This window comes from Portunus trituberculatus, chromosome 16 (genome assembly GCF_017591435.1).
Source record: "Portunus trituberculatus isolate SZX2019 chromosome 16, ASM1759143v1, whole genome shotgun sequence".
Taxonomy (NCBI): domain Eukaryota; kingdom Metazoa; phylum Arthropoda; class Malacostraca; order Decapoda; family Portunidae; genus Portunus; species Portunus trituberculatus.
Genome location: NC_059270.1, coordinates 13,985,896 through 13,998,839, shown reverse-complemented (window position 1 = coordinate 13,998,839; position 12,944 = coordinate 13,985,896). Strand labels below are relative to the sequence as shown.

Sequence of the window (12,944 nt, the reverse complement as noted above, 5' to 3'; positions counted from 1 at the left end):
ACTGGTGTGAACTGGCTGAATCCTACCACTAGATCCACTCCTCTAAGTTGAAACTTGTCTCATCTGTACATTAATGTCAGTGTAAGACTCAAGTTCAATAAAACATATGAATGGCACTATGTGATGCTATATCTGTCACTTTATTGAATACCTGATTTCTACAATCACACTCAAGGATATCCAAGCCCATTTACAGAATTTCAGGTGATATTGTGGAGAAAATTGTCTGTAAAACTGGGAAAAATCTCTCCAGTGCATTGCTTCCCTCCAATTGACTCCTAAGTGATCTTAGTCAACTGTAGCTATGAAAACATAAATAGAACAAGGGAACAGCAGTCTTCATGCCCTATCAAAAAACTCATTTGTCATGAATGAATTATACTTTCTAAGGATTGAAAATAACAAACAAAAGTTGTAATCACAGGAACTCTAACTTATGGTTAACCTCACTTTACTCAATGATGACAAACACAATCATGCATCAGCAAATCACATGACTACACCATCAAAGTGCAATGAGTAGAAGGCTAAAAAAAAAAAAATAATAATAATAAAAAAATAAAATAATAAAATAAATAAATAAATAAAGTTTTCTCAATTTATACTATCACATCCTGTTCTTACAAAGCATACATACATCCCAGGAATCTACTTTACCTAAATGTCATTTTGAGCTATCAAGAAAATAGAGGTAACAACATAACAAATGAGTTTTTTTCCCTCAATCTTCTTACCCCTTGTGCTCTGTGGACTTTGTCTTGCATACTACGTATCACAGCTTCCATCTTCTCCAACATCTCCATTCTTGGCCTGAAACATGTAGGGATTATTATTATTTCTTTTCTTTTTTTTCTACTATTTCAACATGATGGCAACAAGAAATTTATAAGACAATAACAAAAATACCAGGAGTATAAACTGCCTCAAGAAGACAAGCACAGATCATCACCAACAACAATGTGTAAAGATTAGTTGTATGGCATCTATATTACCCTGAACAGATGATATGCTTTACCTCTACTGCTTTTAATAGATATATTCCTACATCAACCCAGTGGCAGGGAAGACTTTCGATACACAAGACTTTGAGGTCACTTCACCAAATGTACATTGCAAACTGCCCTATGTATCCCTATCATGTATGACCATTCTCCCCTGCTTAAAGACACTGCTCTTGCATGTTGTATCACTTGCCAAGATGCAAATTTCAAAACAATCCTGCTTCCAGACCACACTGAAATTTCACCGTCAAAAAGATAATGGTACAAGGTTCCTGGTTACAGTTCATTCATCCTCAATTTGTTACTGGAGACTAAACCACTTTTGTAACCTCAAATGATTAGTTGGTGTCTCTTGTAACCTTGTTGCTCATTGGTTTGTAGCTCACTCACTTATATTTTATTTTCTTCCCTTCATCTCCCTTATCATAAACAACATCAACTTGATTTCTTGATCACTTGATGGAAGAATGACAGTCAATGTGTTTAAAAATAAAACTAACAATCGAGACATCATGAGTTAGTTACAGATGGAATTTAAAAGTTTACACCACTTTTTGTTCAATGCTGCTTATTCATGGAATAATCTTGATACCACAGATAAAACATTGTTTTATGTGACAGATAGTCATCCTTAGTATAACTCTAGGTAAGACAAAAAGGCAGGGTGGTGAGCAGCTTTCATCTTGACCACAGCAGCCACATGCATATTTTTTCCTGATATGAAATTGTCTTGCTCTTATAATTTGGGATAAAAGTCATTTACCACAGTAAAATACATGTAAACAACATATACAAAATTTTAAATACTTACACTCTCGGTATTGGGTTAGTGAGAAACCCGTGCAAGCCATGAAGTCTCTCAAGTTGTCCATGACTCGCACCTACCATCTGGGAGCGCACTTGTAGCTTGGAGATCATACGCTCCACAAATGGGACATATGAGCGCAAATGAGCAAGTTTTTCTTGTACTTCTGAAAAGAGGAAAATAAAGTTTGATGAAAGTGAACACACATCATAACACAATATCAGAGTCTTTCCATCACCATTACAGTATGATGGATCAACAACAATTAAGACAACTTCAACAATATTTACCCTAAGTCTGAATGACACTGCACAACAAAAAATTGATGAATATGCCTAAAAAGAGAAAATAAGATGAAGCTACACTAAGGACCTAATAAATGCATGATGCAGTAAGAGAATTGGCAACAATCCCACCAAGTATGCTTCAAATGTTGGTAGTGACTAGCATGACTGTGGCACAAAAATCAAAAGTAATTTTGCTGTTATGGGCACCAAGGGAAGGAACTGATGACTAAACAGCATTCATGCCTGTGAGCTAAGAAGGTGTTCATATCTTATGCTACTAGATAGACATCATCAATGAAGAGATCTCAAAAAATTATAAAGATATGTCAATCTTCAGTAGAATCTGACAACTAAAAAGAGCCAGGTAAAGGCTTATTTGCAACATTCCAGTGCCAGTGAGGAGGAGGATAATATGGCTTGATTGGAAAGTATTCTTGTCCATCCAGCAGTTAGGTGGAGTTCCAGAAGAATAGTCTCAACATATTACATAACAAGATAAGGACCTCATGCAAGTGTAGCATACACAGAAAGAATAGAAGAATAATCCTGATCAGTGTTTGTGTACAAAAAAAAAAGTGTCACGAAAGAACACACACACACACACACACACACACACACACATGCTTATGTGTGTGTGTGTTATGTGTGTGTGCAATATTTTCCCAGGATCAAATACACTGCCCTGATGTTAAGTCAGTAGATTGAGAGAGAGAGAGAGAGAGAGAGAGAGAGAGAGAGAGAGAGAGAGAGAGAGAGAGAGAGAGAGAAACATGACATGCTTTTCCTAATAATACATTTAACTGCCTTACTAATATTATTGATTTGTTCCTAGAAAAATGCAGTAATCTTTCTCTGAAATCCCATTTTTCCACACACAACACTCATTTGCCCTAATTTCCTCCCCATTATGAATACTGACCATATTTTCTCCAACTTATTGCAAAGAATGGGACATATTTCTTAATGGTCTCTGCAAATACATATCACAGTGGCAATACGTTTATGACAGATATGATGGAGATTTGTGGGGAACTGTTGTATATGATGGTACCCTTTGAATAAACCCTTGGAATCTTTTTTGGCAGGCTCGTAGTCCACTGGTGTTTTCCCACTGAGTTTATACATTTGTGCCTTATTCTTGTACTGCCATTCATTACTCTTATTCTTCTCTCAAACAGTTTTTTTTTTTTTTTTTTTTCATGAGTTGCAACCAGCAAAAAAAAAAAAAAAAAAAAAAAAAAAAAAAGACCACTGAAGTGCTGGTCCCTTAACCCATAAGAGGTCAACCACGTGCATGTACGTGGAGTCTTTGCTTACTATCTGTGGTCAATCATGTACAAGTACGTTTGCCCCTTTCTCGGTTTCCATGCGTTTGAAATTCCCTCCAGCTTCAATATTTATGTTCTTTGAAGTGTCTAGCATATATCAGCACAGTTTCCCATCATTCTGACATGGGTTAGTCATCCCCCTCCCCCACCCCTCCCTGCCGCCTTAGCGTGACCCCAAAAAAACGGAGCGACATTTGGTATTACTGTCATGAGTGTGATGTAGCTCTATGCATTGAGTCTTGTTTTGAAGAATATCACACCCTGCTGTAATACTAAAAAGCTTAGATACTGAAAGAAAAAATAACAAACAATATTTTGTGGTAAACTGAGCAAATTATTTTTTACATTATATTTACAGTATTTACAAATATTTTTTTGTATTTTTCATTTCATAAAACATGGGTTAATTTATGAATATGTAACCATTATACACATGTCTCGTAGGAGAAAAATATTGATAAAACGATTAAAAAAGCCTCATTCAGAAGTCGTACATCTGGCAGCATCACTGAGCGAGGTAAATTTAAAGCTCCAGCTGGACATCAAAAAATGGCAATTTCAAACTTTAACTCTTATTTTTACTTTTCTATGGCCATTTTGAGTTATATGGAATAAAAAAAGAAAGTGTAATTTTTGGTGACCTGGATGAGTATTCAGAGGTAAATCAGAGCTGACCTCTTACAGGTTAAAAGTGAAAAAGAAAGGGGACTCCTTGACTGGTATAGGAGTCATCATATTTTCTTTTTTTTTTTCCAGTGAAGTCTTAATGATTTGTGTTCATTTCAAAACAACAGAGTTACAAATACATAATGAGAGATGCACCATTATCATTTATTACAGAAGCGTAACACTGGTTTGTAGTGTAAATGACATCAAACTTACCCAAGCAAGCATCTCATAATCAACAAGGACAGTTATCAAGGATGCAAGATAACAAAAGGGAATATCACATGCTTCTTACATTCATAGTTCCATGATAATTCTAGCATATGTACAACCTTAACATTCAAATTATATAAGTAATGAACTTAAATGGTTAAAAAGAATAAATAACTAAGACAAGGATATCTAAGTATACAAAAAGTATTTCTTGCAAAACAAGCAGTTTACTTACCCTTGGGATAGTCCATCTTGGAGAAATACTTCTTTCACTTCATTCTGTAGAAAAGAAAAAACAATAATAACAGTAATAACAATAATAATAGTAATAATAATAATAATAATAATAATAATAATAATAATAATAATAATAATAATAATAATAACAATAACAATAATAATAATAATAATAATAATAATAACAATAATACAGGTGCTTTCTGTGTTATAGCAATGAATTGGTAGTACATAAAATAAATAAATAAAAAAATAAAAAAAAGTGTTGTTTACAAGGTCCTCATCACACCAGTATTAAATATCAGCATTAATAAATTCCTTGACAAAAGCACTGTGAGCTTATGCTGACTAAAACACAAGAAAATAACAGATGGATGATATAAGGATGAATATGTTTTAATAATAAGAGTATTCATTTCTAATGATTAACCACACAGAATTTACCTGACATAGCACTAGCACAGCTTTTATTAAGTTGTGATAATTAAGATTTGCTACAGAACTGGATTAAGGCTGTTCATATGACAATATTGTCTCTTTTAATCAGTGTGTGTGTGTGTGTGTGTGTGTGTGTGTGTGTGTGTGTGTGTGTGTGTGTGTGTGTGTGTGTGTGTGTGTGTGTGTGTGTGTTTATCTAATTGTAACATACAAGAAAAGAGGTATGCTCGTGCTGTCCCCATCTCCATATCTATGAAAATCCAACATTTCTTTGAACTTATGAATTGTTCTTGCTGCAACAACTCTCTTTTCTAGCCCATTTCACACTCCTGCACATCTTTGTGGGAAGCTAAATTTTTTTATATCTCTTCTGTAAGTATCCTTTCTTAATTTCATTCCATGCACTCTTGTGTCACTGGTGTCCCAAATAAGAAAGTATTCTCTTATCCAGTTTTTCCAGTCCTGTCATCACTCTGTACACTGCTACTACATCTCCTCTTTTCCTTCCTCTACTCTAATGTTGTAAGATCCAGTATAGTTCAGGTGTGTGTGTGTGTGTGTGTGTGTGTGTGTGTGTGTGTGTGTGTGTGTGTGTGTGTGTGTGTGTGTGTGTGAAATTAACTGGCCGTGTATTAATGAGTGTGTTCAGTACACCAGTAAGTTCTAGGGTAAAATCCTTAGGGAGAAGGGGTGGCAGGGTAAGTGTCAACCCCCTAACAACAAAAGGACAGCTGGAATATGCAGTTGTGTCAAATGGAAACATTATCAAGATATAACAATCCATGAGTCCCAGATAAGACCGCCTGCCACACCAGCCAGACAGCTCTGAGAGCTCACTACAACTGGACTTATCACATGTGCCAGTTGCCACTTACATATTGGTGTACTTGTAAGTGTATCTTTAAGTACTGATGACGAGGTCGCTGTGCGACTAGTACAGGATAACCTAGATGAGCCCTGGTGACCCTTTGTTATCCTATTATTTATGTTATGTTATATGTTATGTTATATACCAACCCAATTCCCTCTGATAAGCATATTCAGCTAATTCCTATCACAATTTGGAAAAAGGAAAAAAAAAGGAAGAGAGGATAGATCTCCAGCTCACCACCACCATTCAGTTAGAAAAGAAAAACAGAATTGCTGCTATGGCTAAGATCACTAATCCTTACTTATAGATGTGATAAACCATCACACATAACTTATGTGCAAAAAAAATAAATAAATAAATAATTAATAAAAAAAAAATGTGTAGCCTCTGTTCACCTAATAGCAACTAGGTACAGGATATAATTTGAGGGAATGTGGCTTTGCTGTCCCAATGTGTGGTGTGGTCTCAGTTCTACCAAAGATTGGTCAGTATGAGCTCTGAGCTCCTTCCATAGGGGAAAAGGCTGACTAGGGTGACCAGTAGGTGACTGTAGTGAATCATCGTGGTGAACCACCACCACCTCTACTACCATCAACAGCATCACTATCAGCCAAGAAATCCCCACAATAATAGTCACAATAAATCAAGCAGTTGGCCAGCCTAGGCTAAATTTCTCCATTGCAGAGGTTTAATCATTATTTGATTGGTTGACATTCTAACTAATGATAAACAATCATACAATATGTAAATGGTATTGATAGCTTATCTGTGGTTATAGCTTTTGCACTTTATCTGGCATCAACAAGCCTCTACATTTATAACCTACCAAGTACCTACTATGAGATAAACACTACAACAATTATGATGACTTCCAGTTATTCCAAGAAGAGGAAACAATATTATTCCCCCAAATTGGCACACCTAACTAGGACAATAATCAATGACATGGAGAACAAACACCAATACTGTACTGGCTAAATAGTTGTTTAACACCTTAACCTGAAAAATTACCAATACAATAAAGACAAAGAATAGCTGAACACAAATGTTACAAGGTTCACCAATATCAAAATATTCACTTAAGGCATAGATGGAGGTGCATTTTTTCTTTTTGGGAAAACATCTCTCTTAAATTGTACAATTCCAAATATAAAGATTTCAATGGTTTTGAATAAGTTAAAAAGGATTCACAAATTTTAAAGGTAATCAACTTTCAGGAAACTATATATATATATATATATATATATATATATATATATATATATATATATATATATATATATATTGTTCTTTGCAGGATAATTGATTTGTACCCCAATTTTCTTCAAACAGCAGTAACCTATGAAACCAATAATTCAGCACTGTACTGACTATAATTAAAATAATATATCAACAACTATTACTTCAAATTTCCCAGTAACTATTTCCAAGATCATATAATGGTATTAACTGCAATGAATACATTCTAAGTTGATATCACATTACTAAAACAATCATCATTTCAATATATTGTGCATTCAACGAACATATACGGGCAGTTACTCTTGATATAACGCTAACTTTGCTTAAAATATGTTGGGGACAAATTGCTCGCGAATTTACGCATAGGTTTGCATATCGCTGACACCTTCAGATCACAGCACAGAACACTTTGTCGATAATCAAAGATCACATAACCTGGGGTTCCTCGCAGGCAGTATCACTAACAACGTATGTTGTTAGTGTATGTGGCTTTAGGTCCGAAACTTCGGTGGTCATTGCATAAATACACCTTTGACCATCATATATTGTACTTCACTGTTCACAAGCAATACCTTAGAATCATGTTACTGTGACACAATGCTTTAATAGTGCTAATAACAGTATACAGTGGTCAAACAATGTCACAACACGTCTCTTCTTCCAAGACCCTAAACATCGGTATTAAGTTTGATTTCAATATGGCCACCCATTGAATGGTAGCAAATACATGCCAAGAAAAAACCTTTCCTATACAGATATCATGGCACATTCCATCTATGTTACTTGTCTTACAAATGTACCAAGGCTCCTAGAATATCTGGGCCCACACCTTGCGTAATATCAATGCCAAGAAGAGGAATAATGGTCAACACTTACAATGAGGAGAGAGCGGTTTCCGTGTCATGATGCTTTCAGTGTGGCTTGCCTAGCTGGCCGCCAGAGGTCCTTCCCTGTCTTACCTCCCGCCGCCGGCCATTTGCACTCCCGATGTAAACAAATCCCCGGGTGACCTTAAACTAGATCCTTTATTCTTAATCCTGCCGCTGTTCCATCTTTCAGCCTTTTGGTTGGCCCTGGTGGCCTTCGAAGGCACTTTCGTGGTTATTCAGATAATTTAGCAGGTAGAAGCAAGAAGAAATACCCACGGGAGGACGTAGTTATTGGTTTGGCCTTGTGATAGCCTTTTGAAAGTTCATTTGTGAAGACTGAAGAATATTTTGTGCTGCGTTGAACTAGTACCTGGACTCTCCTGCACTCGATTTGACACCTCTTCAGTAGCCCTAATAGTGATTCCAGAAGTTTAACAAAGATTCCAGCCTGATAATATCAGGAAATCGTAAGCGATTTGTGGAATTACTTTTGTGTGGGCTTTGAAAAGTCGACTGCGAGAAGTGTTGTACAGCATTGTGCTTCTGCCGCTTTCTTGATACTTCACAGCCGATTCAGCCAAGATAAGTCAATGAAACCAACTCACCTAGAACATGACAGGAATAGGAACACATACGGAATAGAGAAAGTCGATCTGTGGATACGTAAATAGTATTAGTTTTTGTGAAGGATCGGATTCCGTGTACATATTCATTGAACAGCTGTGACCCGGACACATTAGTAAACGTAGCAAGTATGTGATTGTTATGTGAAAAAAAAGTTGCCAGCTGCAAGAAAATGGGTGCTAAAGACCTGATCTTTTTTTTTTTTTTTTTTATGTTCGACTATCAAATATGAATGGAAATGCACTGCCTTTACTATGCATTTCAAGTTTAAACAGTAAATGCCATGGCTTCAGGGCAGAAATACTTAACATGACAGTGCCAAGCCCCGTAATGCCATCTGTTTATTTACCTTAGGCCGGCCCTGTAGACAACCACGGCGGAGCACAAGCAGCACATGCATTATAATGGGAAAAGCATAAACTGCAGTGTCACATGTGTAGTGAAGTGAAATATTGTCCAGACTACTAACATGTATTATTCAGCTTAGATGTTTAATAAAAGACGCTGCAAAATCTTACTGTACTCGGATATGGGGATTCAGGACCAAGACAGTGCCCACTGAGTGTAATATAGCATGCAGACCAAGTATTTTAATGTGCCAGCATTCTTACCTCACAACGTGCGGGATATTAATGCTAATTTCAGAAGTTATTAGATAGTGGTTCGGTTCATTAGTTGAAACAAAGTTGGAAGTGGTGGAAGTACCATAAATGCATTTCTCTCTTCTCAAATAGTTATTCAGTTGGTGTACCCTAAATGTACTCCCTTATCCATATGCGTGCTAGGGTGGGGTTAATCCCAACAAGGGTGTCTGAGTTACCACCGTGCTAAAAATGAAGTACAAGTAGAAGATTGTCAGTGACTGGAAGGCTACATGGAACTACCTGTTACAGGTCATTTACATAAACAAGTCCAGTCATACATATAGCATTAAGTGAGGACACCCCGTGAGTCATGAAAGCATTCAACATGTTCATGTGTGAATTTCCTGATTCTTTTAATGGTGATTCAAGTTAGTAGGACTACATTGTTGAGACAAAATCTCTACTATAGACTCGACCTGTTCTGTCCAAACACACTACTCTTGTAACTACACCAAATTATGGGATAATTGGGTACATAGTTATATTATTAATTTTCAACATGAATATTAGCTTACTTTGTACAAAAATATGTTAGCATACCATATTTTTTATTTATTTGAATTTAAGTGTTGTGCATTTTTTTTTTTTTAAATACACTTGAAACAAATGCATAAATTTGTATTGAAGTTTAAGGTATTCTATGATGGAGAAATTTCTTGATATGACTTTGTCATACCTATGTTCATGACATCCTGTGTGATTTGATTCAATAAAATCATCCTAGAAATTGTAAACTTTTATTTACATCTTCTGGAAAGATTAAGCTTCAAGATGACTTAGGCAAATTGTATATATATATATATATATATATATATATATATATATATATATATATATATATATATATATATATATATAAATCGTTTTGTATTCATTTTACTGATCTGGAGAAGTTGATGGACAAAATTGCTTGTAAACTAATGTGAAATGTGTTAAGAGTTCATGGAATTCTGTGGTCTGAAGATAACTGAATGAATTAAGTTTAAAAGGATGTAAAAGCATGATATTGAATAAATGAAAAAACTAATGAGATTAAAGAAAGGAGGAACAAAAAGGAGTCCAGCAAGGATGTGTGATGTCAACATGCCTATTCAGTTTGTTGAGATCAGAGTTATGAGGGAAAGGAGGACAAAAATTGGTAATGTTGGAATAGAATGCTAAATGGTATAAGAAAAAAACTAGTTAGTCTACTTAATCTTTTTTTAATGATTAATTGGAACTGGAGGAAAAAATTAATGAGTTTAACCCTTTCAGTACCATGACGTGTTAACAATATATATGTTGTTTACTATTTGATGATTTTTATACAGCTTCAGAAACTCATGTGGGGGATTAGAATAGTGAAGACTGTGGCCAGTAATTTTCTAATCTCCACACTCTTCCTAATGTGAATAAAATGGCCTGAACATACTCAAATCTTCAGGTAAAAATGCATCCCAGTACTGAAGGGGTTAAGAAAGAAAGGTATAACGTAAATTTTCCTTGAATTCCATGTAGTGCTAAAACAATAAAGATGAATTGAATGGACAATGGTTGACCAAGTGGACAAAAGATTTAAATGAGCTTAGCTTTCACTATGAACTGTTGTAAAAAGAAAAAATTAAGTAAATAGTGGAAAATACCAGAAAAGTTTAACAATGAGGAAGATAACAAGATATTTAGGAGGTAAAATGAATGATGAAAGACATGGATTTCAATGAAGGATGTGGATACTTCCTTTGACAGGTATAATGAATGTCAGACAGTGAGAGCAATGTAAAGTGGGGATGGAAGGTTTGATACCTATAGTTGTTGGAGGATGTGTCAATTAAGTTTGTTATACTTCAAATAGTTAGTAGCTATGATTGTCTAAGGACATGTCAAGTTGGTGAAATACAACTTCAAATAATTGCTTTGCGCAGATAGAATGAGAGAAAGTGAATCACAAGGATATACTCTAGAGTCCTTGCATCTGTGAATTCAAACTATAGGTATATATTATTTACTTTTTGGCAAAACATGAAGGAATGCTAAATTTGATATAGGTGTTGCACATTTAAGTCTGTCACCACCGACCAAGCAGTACAAGTAAAACAAAATTGCAACTTACCTGGCTTCTTACTGCAATCCCAATCAGTTAGGATTAAAAAGAAGCATGCTAGTATTCTCAGTCACTCAGCGAGAGTCAGCTTCTAGCAGGGCTCAAGTTCAGGTTATAAAGATTATCACAAATAAACATTGACCACTAAGCTACTGCCTCTCACTAATATTGTTACGTAGGTAGATAATAAATTAAATGACAGTGATTGAGAGAGGAATTCAGAAGCAACTAGTGTGCAGTGATCTTTGGGACTCCGTAGCTTGAGATCCACAGGTAGGACATTACCCACTTCCTTTCCCTGTAGTATATTTCAGTGGCCTTATAAATCCTGAACAATATAGCAACTACACCACTTTTATATTTAAGATACCATGAAAAAAAATAAATAAAGAGTACTATGAGCTTTTCATATATCGCAGAGTATGACTGAACAAATAATGTCCGACTTCTTTCTTTCTTTCTTTCTGTAATTTTCTAGTGGTATGGGACAAACGGTGTTATTTAAAGGCTCAACTTATTCATCTATCTACTCCCTTCCTGGAAACATTTTGAGTGAAGACTTACCTAGGGAACAGAAAAAAATACAAATTAAAGCCTAATTAAATGCTGCTCTTCAAAGACTGCAACAGAAAAGAAAAATTCCAAATGGACTAGCTATCTTCATTCATATTTTCTCTCTCAATATCAAAGTTGTAAGAAAGGATGAAAAGTAGGATAAAAGTTTCAGAATTTACCACTGAATGAGCCAACAAAAATATTAATTATCTCATTTCTTGGATTTGTAACATGAACAATGGTAATGTGAGAAAATACAAGTGAATTTTGAACGACAAAAGATCTTTAGGTCCTTAAAAGGATGTCCAATATAATAACAGTATACTACCTTGCTACTGGCAAGAAAAAGGTGAATTTTAGAACTGTGAAAAACTGGTAAAAAGTACATAACAGGTGACTTATAAAAGCAGCAGCCAAGCAATAAACACTGATTGAAAGTAACAAGAAATGCAAAACTGTTCCAGAGTATAAGACTGAAGATAAGCTATATAAGAGTTAATGAGGTGAAAAGCCCCAGATTTCAACTTGCTAAACAAAACTATATCATATATATATATATATATATATATATATATATATATATATATATATATATATATATATATATATATATATGCCTCCCATATATGAAAAAAATAATATTCCTGCACAGAGTCTAAGATAAAAATACAAATGAAAAATGATTTACTTTAATGAAACCTGGTTTATTTCGGCATAGTTTAACAGATGAATTAAAAAAATGGGCTTCCCAATTATGTTTAGGTCAATAAAGTTTGACTGAAAAAGGAATGGTTATCTGGATGATTGATATATATATATATATATATATATATATATATATATATATATATATATATATATATATATATACTGTATATATGATGGAATCCCCTTCATTAAGGAAATCTAGAAAATCAGTAGTTGATCTTTCATGGGGGCTAAATGAAGGGGAGATAAAGAATTGTCAGTAGATAAATGCTTTAGAATCATCCCATTGAGGAAAGAAAAAAAAAAAGATTTGGAAGAAATGCTTAATTAAAGCTAGTAGTTTTGCTATCAAAAGGAAAAGAGCAATCACTCATAT

The 12,944-nt window shown here is 34.7% G+C and overlaps 1 protein-coding gene across 1 annotated transcript in view; it reads right to left on the bottom strand.

The window, feature by feature from the left end:
• LOC123504427 overlaps positions 1–8,729 on the bottom strand; it is a 130,137-nt gene extending 121,408 nt beyond the window's left edge. The window contains exons 1-4 of the mRNA XM_045254938.1: positions 7,965–8,729; positions 4,536–4,579; positions 1,813–1,972; positions 735–810 (exon numbers count right to left, since the gene is read on the bottom strand). Of these exons, the coding sequence (XP_045110873.1) occupies positions 735–810; positions 1,813–1,972; positions 4,536–4,551 (252 nt within the window). The 5' untranslated portion in view covers positions 4,552–4,579; positions 7,965–8,729. The remainder of the gene's footprint in view (positions 1–734; positions 811–1,812; positions 1,973–4,535; positions 4,580–7,964) is intronic.
• Positions 8,730–12,944: the final 4,215 nt, after the last annotated feature.